The sequence below is a fragment of the Crinia signifera genome, chromosome 8 (genome assembly GCF_055691185.1).
Source record: "Crinia signifera chromosome 8, ASM5569118v1, whole genome shotgun sequence".
Taxonomy (NCBI): domain Eukaryota; kingdom Metazoa; phylum Chordata; class Amphibia; order Anura; family Myobatrachidae; genus Crinia; species Crinia signifera.
In genome coordinates this window covers 15,587,059-15,600,341 of record NC_139224.1, presented here as the reverse complement: position 1 = coordinate 15,600,341, position 13,283 = coordinate 15,587,059, and the positions used below count along the sequence as shown (strand labels likewise).

The following is a 13,283-nucleotide window of genomic DNA, read 5'->3' as shown; positions in this document are numbered from 1 at the left end:
AGCTGGGGCCGGTATACCCAGGTAACACATAATAGCCGCCTAAAGCCGGGTGCACCAGCTGGGGCCGGTATACCCAGGTAACACATAATAGCCGCCTATAGCCGGGTGCACCAGCTGGGGCCGGTATACCCAGGTAACACATAATAGCCACCTATAGCCGGGTGCACCAGCTGGGGCCGGTATACCCAGGTAACACGTAATAGCCGCCTATAGCCGAGTGCACAGCTGGGGCCGGTATACCCAGGTAACACGTAATAGCCGCCTACAGCCGGGTGCACCAGCTGGGGCCGGTATACACAGGGTAACACATAATAGCCGCCTATAGCCGGGTGCACCAGCTGAGGCCGGTATACCCAGGTAACACATAATAGCTGCCTATAGCCGGGTGCACCAGCTGGGGCCGGTATACCCAGGTAACACATAATAGCCGCCTATAGCCGGGTGCACCAGCTGGGGCCGGTATACCCAGGTAACACACAGTAACCGCCTATAGCCGGGTGCCCCAGCTGGGGCCGGTATACCCAGGTAACACATAATAGCCGCCTATAGCCGGGTGCACCAGCTGGGGCCGGTATACCCAGGTAACACATAATAGCTGCCTATAGCCGGGTGCACCAGCTGGGGCCGGTATACCCAGGTAACACGTAATAGCCACCTATAGCCGGGTGCATCAGCTGGGGCCGGTATACCCAGGTAACACATAATAGCCGCCTATAGCCGGGTGCACCAGCTGGGGCCGGTATACCCAGGTAACACATAACAGCCGCCTATAGCCGGGTGCACCAGCTGGGGCCGGTATACCCAGGTAACACATAATAGCCGCCTATAGCCGGGTGCACCAGCTGGGGCCGGTATACCCAGGTAACACATAATAGCCGCCTATAGCCGGGTGCACCAGCTGGGGCCGGTATACCCAGGTAACACGTAATAGCCGTCTATAGCCGGGTGCACCAGCTGGGGCCGGTATACCCAGGTAACACGTAATAGCCACCTATAGCCGGGTGCACCAGCTGGGGCCGGTATACCCAGGTAACACATAATAGCCGCCTATAGCCGGGTGCACCAGCTGGGACCGGTATACCCAGGTAACACATAATAGCCGCCTATAGCCCGGCTGTACCAGCTGGGGCCGGTATACCCAGGTAACACATAACAGCCGCCTATAGCCGGGTGCACCAGCTGGGGCCGGTATACCCAGGTAACACATAATAGCCGCCTATAGCCAGGTGCACCAGCTGGGGCCGGTATACCCAGGTAACACATAATAGCCGCCTATAGCCGGGTGCACCAGCTGGGGCCGGTATACCCAGGTAACACATAATAGCCACCTATAGCCGGGTGCACCAGCTGGGGCCGGTATACCCAGGTAACACGTAATAGCCGCCTATAGCCGAGTGCACAGCTGGGGCCGGTATACCCAGGTAACACGTAATAGCCGCCTACAGCCGGGTGCACCAGCTGGGGCCGGTATACACAGGGTAACACATAATAGCCGCCTATAGCCGGGTGCACCAGCTGAGGCCGGTATACCCAGGTAACACATAATAGCTGCCTATAGCCGGGTGCACCAGCTGGGGCCGGTATACCCAGGTAACACATAATAGCCGCCTATAGCCGGGTGCACCAGCTGGGGCCGGTATACCCAGGTAACACACAGTAACCGCCTATAGCCGGGTGCCCCAGCTGGGGCCGGTATACCCAGGTAACACATAATAGCCGCCTATAGCCGGGTGCACCAGCTGGGGCCGGTATACCCAGGTAACACATAATAGCTGCCTATAGCCGGGTGCACCAGCTGGGGCCGGTATACCCAGGTAACACGTAATAGCCACCTATAGCCGGGTGCATCAGCTGGGGCCGGTATACCCAGGTAACACATAATAGCCGCCTATAGCCGGGTGCACCAGCTGGGGCCGGTATACCCAGGTAACACATAACAGCCGCCTATAGCCGGGTGCACCAGCTGGGGCCGGTATACCCAGGTAACACATAATAGCCGCCTATAGCCGGGTGCACCAGCTGGGGCCGGTATACCCAGGTAACACATAATAGCCGCCTATAGCCGGGTGCACCAGCTGGGGCCGGTATACCCAGGTAACACGTAATAGCCGTCTATAGCCGGGTGCACCAGCTGGGGCCGGTATACCCAGGTAACACGTAATAGCCACCTATAGCCGGGTGCACCAGCTGGGGCCGGTATACCCAGGTAACACATAATAGCCGCCTATAGCCGGGTGCACCAGCTGGGACCGGTATACCCAGGTAACACATAATAGCCGCCTATAGCCCGGCTGCACCAGCTGGGGCCGGTATACCCAGGCAACACATAATAGCCGCCTATAGCCGGGTGCACCAGCTGGGGCCCGTATACCCAGGTAACACGTAATAGCCACCTATAGCCGGGTGCATCAGCTGGGGCCGGTATACCCAGGTAACACGTAATAGCCGTCTATAGCCGGGTGCACCAGCTGGGGCCGGTATACCCAGGTAACACGTAATAGCCACCTATAGCCGGGTGCACCAGCTGGGGCCGGTATACCCAGGTAACACATAATAGCCGCCTATAGCCGGGTGCACCAGCTGGGGCCGGTATACCCAGGTAACACGTAATAGCCGTCTATAGCCGGGTGCACCAGCTGGGGCCGGTATACCCAGGTAACACGTAATAGCCACCTATAGCCGGGTGCACCAGCTGGGGCCGGTATACCCAGGTAACACATAATAGCCGCCTATAGCCGGGTGCACCAGCTGGGACCGGTATACCCAGGTAACACATAATAGCCGCCTATAGCCCGGCTGCACCAGCTGGGGCCGGTATACCCAGGCAACACATAATAGCCGCCTATAGCCGGGTGCACCAGCTGGGGCCCGTATACCCAGGTAACACGTAATAGCCACCTATAGCCGGGTGCATCAGCTGGGGCCGGTATACCCAGGTAACACGTAATAGCCGCCTATAGCCGGGTGCACCAGCTGGGGCCGGTATACCCCGAGTAACACATAATAGCCGCCTATAGCCGGGTGCACCAGCTGGGGCCGGTATACCCAGGTAACACACAGTAACCGCCTATAGCCGGGTGCCCCAGCTGGGGCCGGTATACCCAGGTAACACATAATAGCCACCTATAGCCCAGCTGCACCAGCTGGGGCCGGTATACCCAGATAACACATAATAGCCGCCTATAGCCCGGCTGCACCAGCTGGGGCCGGTATACCCAGGGTAACACATAATAGCCGCCTATAGCCCGGCTGCACCAGCTGGGGCCGGTATACCCAGGTAACACATAATAGCCGGCTATAGCCGGGTGCACCAGCTGGGGCCGGTATACCCAGGTAACACATAACAGCCGGCTATAGCCGGGTGCACCAGCTGGGGCCGGTATACCCAGGTAACACATAACAGCCGCCTATAGCCGGGTGCACCAGCTGGGGCCGGAATACCCAGGTAACACATAACAGCCGCCTATAGCCGGGTGCACCAGCTGGGGCCGGTATACCCAGGTAACACATAATAGCCACCTATAGCCGGGTGCACCAGCTGGGGCCGGTATACCCAGGTAACACATAATAGCCGCCTATAGCCGGGTGCACCAGCTGGGGCCGGTATACCCAGGTAACACGTAATAGCCGCCTATAGCCGGGTGCACCAGCTGGGCCGGTATACCCAGGTAACACGTAATAGCCGCCTATAGCCGGGTGCACTAGCTGGGGCCGGTATACCCAGGTAACACATAATAGCCGCCTATAGCCGGGTGCACCAGCTGGGGCCGGTATACCCAGGTAACACATAATAGCCGCCTATAGCCCGGCTGCACCAGCTGGGGCCGGTATACCCAGGCAACACATAATAGCCGCCTATAGCCGGGTGCCCCAGCTGGGGCCGGTATACCCAGGTAACACATAATAGCCGCCTATAGTCAGGTGCACCAGCTGGGACCGGTATACCCAGGTAACACATAATAGCCGCCTATAGCCGGGTGCACCACCTGGGACCGGTATACCCAGGTAACACATAATAGCCGCCTATAGCCGGGTGCACCACCTGGGGCCGGTATACCCAGGTAACACATAATAGCCGCCTATAGCCGGGTGCACCAGCTGGGGCCGGTATACCCAGGTAACACATAATAGCCGCCTATAGCCCGGCTGCACCAGCTGGGGCCGGTATACACAGGTAACACATAATAGCCGCCTATAGCCCGGCTGCACCAGCTGGGGCCGGTATACCCAGGTAACACATAATAGCCGCCTATAGCCCGGCTGCACCAGCTGGGGCCGGTATACACAGGTAACACATAATAGCCGCCTATAGCCCGGGTGCACCAGCTGGGGCCGGTATACCCAGGTAACACATAATAGCCGGCTATAGCCGGGTGCACCAGCTGGGGCCGGTATACCCAGGTAACACATAACAGCCGCCTATAGCCCGGCTGCACCAGCTGGGGCCGGTATACACAGGTAACACATAATAGCCGCCTATAGCCCAGCTGCACCAGCTGGGGCCGGTATACCCAGGTAACACATAATAGCCGCCTATAGCCCGGCTGCACCAGCTGGGGCCGGTATACCCAGGGTAACAGATAATAGCCACCTATAGCCGGCTGCACCAGCTGGGGCCGGTACAGCCAGGTAACACATAATAGCCGCCTATAGCCCGGGTGCACCAGCTGGGGCCGGTATACCCAGGGTAACAGATAATAGTCGCCTATAGCCTGGCTGTACCAGCTGGGGCTGGTATACCCAGGTAACACATAATAGCCACCTATAGCCGGGTGCACCAGCTGGGGCCGGTATACCCAGGTAACACATAATAGCCGGCTATAGCCCGGCTGCACCAGTTTGTCCACAATGTGCTGCTGAGCTGGGAAATGTAACGTTACTGGTGCAGTGTTGAGGCCACACTACAGGCAGATATTGCAGGTTCAGCCCCCACACCCTGTTGCGTGCACGTTCTGTCAGTGTCCACGTAGCGCAACCTGCGCAGAGCATACAAACACCACTGGTCAGAAACGACCCCAATAACCCAGAGCTGTGAGGAGACAGTGACAGCCACTCAGCCATCGCACAACATTCCTGGAGAAAATCTGAGGCCTTCGTGTAACGGACCTGGCAGATACTGCTGAACTACAGCACCCATCATTCTACGATGTCCCCCTGAATGCAGTGGAAATTTCCCCATAAAGGACGCTGCGCCAGCACTCTGACCGCACTTCTGTCCTTGAATGATATTTTAAAAATAAATGGATATAATAAAACAGTTTGGATTTTGAGCAGATGCGGGTGACAAAGTGGCCTTTGAGGGCCGCACGGGGACCGCAGGACATCGGTTGTACTTTCCTATGAGCCATCATTTTCATTACAGAAGCAGTGATAAATTGGTTTTGTGCGCAGTAAAGGAACAATTCCCATTCTGTTCCTATTTTATAAGCCGTGCGCCATGCTGGGAGATGTACACACTGTATGATTAGGGCCCATCCAGTAACAGGAGGAAACGGTGCACTTATCACCACACACCGCGATACGGTGAGAGCACCACTACACTTATTAGGATGCAAGTGGCCTTATAGAACATAGATTGCTAGCAGCTGCTTTTCTGTTATACCCCTTTCACACTAGCAAGCCGGGTACAAAATCCCGGGTGCGACTCGCCTTGTAATCGCCTTCACACTAGCCGCAAGACCCGGCATAATGCTGGGCAGGTGGCGTAATCGGGAGGCGGGGCTGGTGCAGCGCTGGGAGATGTCAGTATCTTCCAGCGGCACCTTTACAGTGCAGTGAACGGGCGTCCCGGGTCCAACCCTGGTCAAGACCTGGGTTGAAATCCCAGAATGTTGGACCCGGGACAATCTTTCAGGACCCTTTTACACAGGATGTTGTACAATATGAAATATTTTCAGTGTGAAAGGGGTATTAGTTTCCACCTGTTCTCTGGCAGCAGTGAGTGGTACACGGCTCCCACCCGTCCAGCCTGACCGGGATAGTACCATGGGCATTATTCTGGTTCACTCTCAGAGGCAAATTCCTTCTCAAATGGACAAAACCATGTGCACTGCAGGTGGGACAGATGTAACCTGTGCAGAGAGAATTAGATTTGGGTGGGGTTTTTCTTCAAAGTGAGATCTATATTGCAGTGTAGAAATAAAGCAGCCAGTATTTACCCTGCACAGAAACAAAATCACTCACCCAAAACGGTACTTATGTATTATCTGGGCTCCCATGTTAAATGCACCCCAATTTTTCATACCCCTACTATCCAACTACGCATGGAGTTGATTTTATATAGTGTGGCGAGCGCAGCCAGCCACCGTGCCCGAAGCAAGGCGAGCGCAGCGAGCCCCACGAGGGGACGCCGTCTCATAAGAAAAACGGGAGCCCAGAAATTACATAAGTACCCCCAAATCTGATTCTCTCTGCACGTTACATCTGCCCCCCTGCAGTGCATATGGTTTTGTCCATTTGAGAAGGAATTTGCCTCTGAGAGTGAACCAGAATAAGGCCCCAAGTGAGGTTTCTGATAACTGAAAGTATTAGCTAGTAATCAGCTGCACAATATAAAACACGTGATTCGGTGGCAGGGCGCGGAGGATTACACACATATATATTTAGGGATGTTCTAGGGTTTGATCTCATCAATAAGGTAACTTTTATTCATGTTTCCGCCGTCCTTTCGTAGCTTCCCTGCAGCAGCCTGTGAACAAGTGTTACTGTGAAAGAGGAAGATAAAAGCAGACTAATCCCTGCTTGTTTGTAAGTCAATACCCGCTGCATACGCCAAGACGACTGCAGGTCAATTACTGCCACATTCACAGCAACAGGGGACATTATTCTAACAATATGGTATACAATAACAGAAGACCGGCACACGGGGATCTGCTGTATAACCTCAGACACCTAGATCACTGGACAGATTTGCCTACAAACCACCTCCGTAGTTACTCTCCAAAGAACCAGCGAATTCCACTGGATGGTAGGATGGCACTAATATGTAGCCATGCGCAGTGGAAGCGGCCATATTGTGGGTGGGGATAATGGTGCCCATAAGGCAAAAGTGTCTCATTGATAAAATTCTGAAAACAAATATTAAAGTAAGTACCTGTAGGTTGTTCTTATATCTCGGTGAGCTATGTGGTAATGGACGGGATCACTTGTGTTTGTCCACAATTTGTCTATTACATTGAATGGACATATAATTTGAATGGACAATCAATCCAGGGCACCCTTGAAAGTCCCACAAGGCACCCCTGGGTAGTGGTGTGACTGGGAAATCAGACAGTACTAATCCACTGCAGCACAGTCATGTTTTGTCTCACCAGAGGCCTGAGTGTAGCCGGGCACTGCAGTCACTCGGACAACCAATCCAGGGCACAATACACACAGTTTGGAAACCTGTGCAGACATCCCCTATCTCACCTGTGTAGCCACGCCCCCATCCCACCTGTGCAGCCACGCCACTATCCCACCTGTGCAGCCACACCCACATCCCACCTGTGCAGCCACGCCCCCATCCCACCTGTGCAGCCATCCCCCATCCCACCTGTGCAGCCATCCCCCATCCCACCTGTGCAGCCATCCCCCATCTCACCTGTGCAGCCATCCCCCATCTCACCTGTGCAGGCATCAGTCATCCCCCATCTCACCTGTGCAGCCATCCCCCATCTCACCTGTGCAGCCATCCCCCATCTCACCTGTGCAGCCATCCCCATGATCATCTCACCTGTGCAGGCATCAGCCAACCCCCATCTCACCTGTGCAGCCATCCCCCATCTCACCTGTACAGCCACGCCTCCATCTCACCTGTGCAGCCATCCCCCATCCCACCTGTGCAGCCATCCCCATGATCATCTCACCTGTGCAGGCATCAGCCAACCCCCATCTCACCTGTGCAGCCATCCCCCATCTCACCTGTACAGCCACGCCTCCATCTCACCTGTGCAGCCATCCCCCATACCACCTGTGCAGGCATCCCCCATCCCACCTGTGCAGGCATCCCCCATCCCACCTGTGTAGGCATACCCCATCCCACCTGTGCAGCCATCCACCATCCCACCTGTGCAGCCATTCCCCCTCTCACCTGTGCAGGCATCCCCCCCATATCACCTGTGCAGCCATCACCCGGTGCAGGAATTGTACGTTGCACAGATAATGTCTGCTGTCTACCATTACATGCAGGAGTTATCACTCTGCACCTTCTGCCAATGGCTAGCTGCTGATCCAGGCTGGCACAAACCTGTCACCCTGCCAAGACTGTTGTGCACCCACCATATTGGCAACCCCATTTCCAGTACACCCACCCCTATAACTGACAAAAACCTTTAATTACCTTTAAAGATATACACAGGGGGAATCTTCCAGAGGGAGGGGTGAGAGGAGGACACATCACAGATAACAACATGTAAACAATAAGATCTTCTGCCATCATCCAGTCTGAGGTCTTGTGTGTGATCAGTAGTTGTGTAATGGTCGGGTACGCACTATAGTGAACAATGTACACAACCAGCACCAACCTCATTTCACCTGTGTCACACTCCTACAAAGGGCACACACATTCTGCCTGCCCAGAAAATGCACAACTAACACAATAAAAAACTTTTATATGGCATTCTGAAGAATATACACAATAAGCCTGTGTTTACTATGTGTGTGTGTGTGTGTGTGTGTATATATATATATATATATGTATATATATATACACACACACATACACACACAGTACATTGTGTGCTAAGTACAGTAACATATTGTGTATCACTGTGCAGGGTAAGCTGTATGGATTGTTGTGATGGAGTGTGTCATGTGTGTGTTGTATGCTAAGTACTGTGACACTTTGTATATCTTGCTGTAGGGACTGTTGTGAAGTGTTCCATGTACTTTGACTGTGTGTGTATAACATACAGTACTGTGTCATACTGAAGGAGAGATTGTGTGTGTGTGTGTGTGTGCGCGCGCGCGAGGGAGTGGGGTTGTTACTGTGTATGGGTGCGAATTTCGCCTTTTTCGATGGTGGGGGGGTATGCGCATGTGTAGACCATACTTTGTCACCTGTATTAGTGTGTATGATTCCTGTCATGTAGTGTTGTGTAGTGTGCTGTGACACCTGTATAACGTATAGGAGTGTGTATGATTCCTGTCATGTAGTGTTATGTAGTGTGCCGGGACACCTGTATAACGTATTGGAGTGTGTGTGTATGATTCCTGTCATGAAGTGTTGTGTAGTGTGCTGTGACACCTGTATAACGTATAGGAGTGTTTGTGATTCCTGTCATGTAGTGTTGTGTAGTGTGCTGGGACACCTGTATAACGTATAGGAGTGTGTATGATTCCTGTCATGTAGTGTTGTGTAGTGTGCTGTGACACCTGTATAATGTATATATGTGTATACTAGTGTGATGTGATGTAGTGGATGTGTGACACCAGTGTAACATATGACACCCATGTGTGTGTATGATTCCCGTCACATACTGTGATGTTATATAGTATGGTGTGATGTGATTCACAGAATGTGTGTGCGTCCGAGCGAATCAAGCAGAATAGCCCCCATAGTGTATACAAATCTATATATATCTGTATACAGGTGTAACAGCACACTACATTAGGGCCCTTATTCAGATCTGATCGCAGTACAAATATGTTCTCAAAATGGGCAAAACCATGTGCACTGCAGGTGGGGCAGATGTAACATGTGCAGAGAGAGTTCAATTTGGGTGGGTTGTGTTGAAACTGAAATCTAAATTGCAGTGTAAAAATAATGCAGCCAGTATTTACCCTGCACAGAAACAAAATAACTCACACAAATCTAACTCTCTGCACATGTTACATCTGCCCCACCTGCAGTGCACATGGTTTTGCCCATTTTCCAAACAAATTTGTACTGCGATCAGATTTGTATAAAGGCCTGTAGGTGTGTGTATGATCCCTGTCACATAGTGTGATGTAATGTAATGTAGTGTAGTGGATGTATGATACCTGTGAAATACATATACACACTATCGGTGTGTGTATCATTCTTGTCATGTAGTGAAGTGTGATACAATGTAGTGTATTGAAGTGTAGTGTCTGTTGGACCACCTGCGTAATGTATACAGTATATGTGTATACACTATGGGAGTGTGTATGATTCCTGTCATGTATTGTGATGTGGTGTAGTATGGTGTTGTGCTGGGTTTTTAATGTGTTGTGCAGTGACCAGTGTGCATTAGTGTTGTGTTATGTTATGTTGTGTAATGAGCAGTGTTGTGTAATGTTGTGCGGTGTTGTGTTGTGTAGTGCAGTGACCAGTTTTATGTAATGTGTTCTATTGTGTATTGCAGGGAGCAGTGTGGTGTAATTTAGTATAGTATGGTGATGTGCAGTGACCAGTGTGGTGTTGTGCCAGTGACAAGTGTAATGTAGTGTTGTGTAGTGTAGTGAGCAGTGTGGTGTAATTTAGTATAGTAGGGTGATGTGCAGTGACCAGTGTGGTGTTGTGCCAGTGACAAGTGTAATGTAGTGTAGTGAGCAGTGTGGAGTAATTTAGTATAGTAGGGTGATGTGCAGTGACCAGTGTGGTGTTGTGCCAGTGACAAGTGTAATGTAGTGTAGTGAGCAGTGTGGTGTAATTTAGTGCAGGGTGGTGTTGTGCAGTGACAAGTGTAATGTAGTGTTGTGTAGTGTGGTGATGTGCAGAAACCAGTGTGATGTTGTGCAGTGACCAGTGTTTTGTGCTGGGTTGTAGTGTAGTGAACAGTGTTATGTAGTGTTCTAAAGTGACAGGTGTTGTGTTGTGTTGTGTAGTGCAGTGACCAGTGTGTTGTAGCAGTGACAAATGTAATAATTAAGTGTTGTGTAGTGTGGTGATGTGCAGGGACCTGTGTGATGTTGTGCAGTGACAAGTGTGATGTAGTGTTGTATAGTGTGGTGAAGTGCAGGGACCTGTGTGATGTTTTGCAGTGACAGGTGTAATGTAGTGTTGTGTAGTGTGGTGTTATGCAGTGACAGGTGTAATGTAATGTAGTGTTGTGTAGTGTGGTGTTGTGCAGTGACGTGGGGGATTGGTACGAAATCCCTGCAGTCGGATCCCGGCGGTCAAAATCCCGATGCCGAAATCCCGACAAGGGGGGGACGTGGAGCGCCTGGCTCCCTTGCGGCCTCGCAGCGGGCCCAGTGCCTCACTACGCTCGGCACACTAATTTATTCTCCCTCTATGGGTGCCGTGGACACCCATAGAGGAAGAAAGTGTCGGGAATTCGGCGGTCGGGATTCCGGCGTAGGGATTTTGACCGCCGGGATTCTAACTGCATCCCATGACAGGCGTAATGTAGTGTTGTGCGGTGTTGTACAGGGACAGGTGAAATGTAGTGTGGTGTTGTGCAGTGACAGGTGTAATGTAGTGTTGTGTAGTGTGGTGATGTGCAGGGACCAGCGTGCTGTTGTGCAGTGACAGGTGTTGTGTAATGACAGGTGTAATGTAGTGTGGTGTTGTGCAGTGACAGGTGTAATGTAGTGTTTTGTTGTGTGGTGTTGTGCAGTGACAGGTGTAATTTAGTGTTGTGTAGTGTAGTGTAGTGTGGTGTTGTGCAGTGTCAGGTGTAATGTAGTGTTGTGTAGTAGTGTGGTGTGTTGTGCAGTGACAGGTGTAATGTAGTGTTGTGTATTGTGGTGTTGTGCAGTGACAGGTGTAATGTAGTGTGGTGTGGTGCAGTGACAGGTGTAGTGTAGTGTAGTGTTGTGTAGTGCAGTGACAGGTGTAGTGTTGTATAGTGCGGTGAGCAGTGTTGTATATTGTGGTGTTGTGCAGTGACAGGTGTAATGTAGTGTGGTGTGGTGCAGTGACAGGTGTAGTGTAGTGTAGTGTTGTGTAGTGCAGTGACAGGTGTAGTGTTGTATAGTGCGGTGAGCAGTGTTGTATATTGTGGTGTTGTGCAGTGACAGGTGTAATGTAGTGTGGTGTGGTGCAGTGACAGGTGTAGTGTAGTGTTGTGTAGTGCAGTGACTAGTGTAGTGTAGTGTTGTGTAGTGCGGTGAGCAGTGTTGTGTACTGAGCTGAGGACGATGCCCCCTCCCCTGGCCGGGGCTCCGGGGCGCACTTACCCACGCCGTATTTCTCCTCCTCAGTCGTGGTCCACATCATCCTCCTGACAGGCGGCGGCCGGGGGTCACATGGGGAGCGGATCACATCGGGGGGGACACCCCGGGTCGCGCTGGGCAGGTGACGGCAGCGGAGAGATGGGGGCCCCGGGAGAGCGGCAGCAGCATCGCGGCGGTGCCTGTACGGATGTCTCTCCGATCTCTTCCCTGACACAGGCGGCGGGGGGAGCGAGGGAGGAGCGGGGGGAGGAGGCGGAGGGAGCCGGGGAGGCGGGAGGCCGCCCGGGGGGGCACCCGGGCACTGACTGACCGGACACACACGGGGGCCCCACTACCTGACTGACCGGACACGGGGGCCCCACTACCTGACTGACCGGACATCGGGGCCCCAGTACCTGACTGACCAGTATCTATCTAACCACCATCTAGCAATCCACTTATCTTTCTATCTAATATCTATCTATATATCTAATTACTATTTATCTGTCAGACTAATATAGATCTATTTCTGTCCAATAGCTATCGCTTTATCTATCTATCGCTCTATCTATCTATCTATCTATCTATCTATCTATCTATCTATGTAACTACTATCTAGCCAATATCTATCTATCTAACTATCTATCTATCTGTCTATGTAACTACTATCTATCCAATATCTATCTATCTATCTATCTATGTAACTACTATCTATCTATCTATCTATCTATCTATCTATCTATCTATGTAACTACTATCTATCCAATATCTATCTATCTATCTATCTATCTGTCTATGTAACTACTATCTATCCAATATCTATCTATCTATCTATCTATCTGTCTATGTAACTACTATCTGGGATGCAGTTACAATCCCGGCGTTCAGAATCCCGACGCCGGAATCCCGACCGCCGAAATGCCGACACATTCTCCCTCCGTGGGTGTCCACGACACCCCTGGAGGGAGTATAAATTAGTGTGCCGAGCGTAGCGAGGCACCGGGCCCGCTGCGTGGCGAGCGCAGCGAGCCCGCAAGGGGGGGCGATCCACGTCCCCCCCTTGTCGGCATTTCGGCTGTCGGGATTCCGGCGTCGGGATTCTGAACGTCGGGATTCAATACTGAATCCTACTTTCTATCCAATATCTATCTATCTATCTATCTATCTATGTAACTACGGTACTTGTTTCCTAGCACGGCACCCGTCGTGGGTGATCGCATACCTTAAGTAGATGAAGAAGA

General features: G+C 52.1%; 1 protein-coding gene across 16 annotated transcripts in view; it reads right to left on the bottom strand.

Annotated features, from left to right (window-relative positions):
• The window catches only part of DOCK3 (dedicator of cytokinesis 3), a 244,387-nt gene extending 232,076 nt beyond the window's left edge, over window positions 1-12,311 (bottom strand). For all 16 annotated transcript variants that reach the window (XR_014454283.1, XR_014454285.1, XR_014454279.1 and 13 more), the window contains exon 1: window positions 12,067-12,311. Coding sequence is in view for 7 of the 16 variants with exons in the window: in XM_083155809.1 (XP_083011935.1) it covers window positions 12,067-12,106 (40 nt within the window). In the remaining 9 variants the exon portion in view is untranslated. The remainder of the gene's footprint in view (window positions 1-12,066) is intronic.
• Window positions 12,312-13,283: the final 972 nt, after the last annotated feature.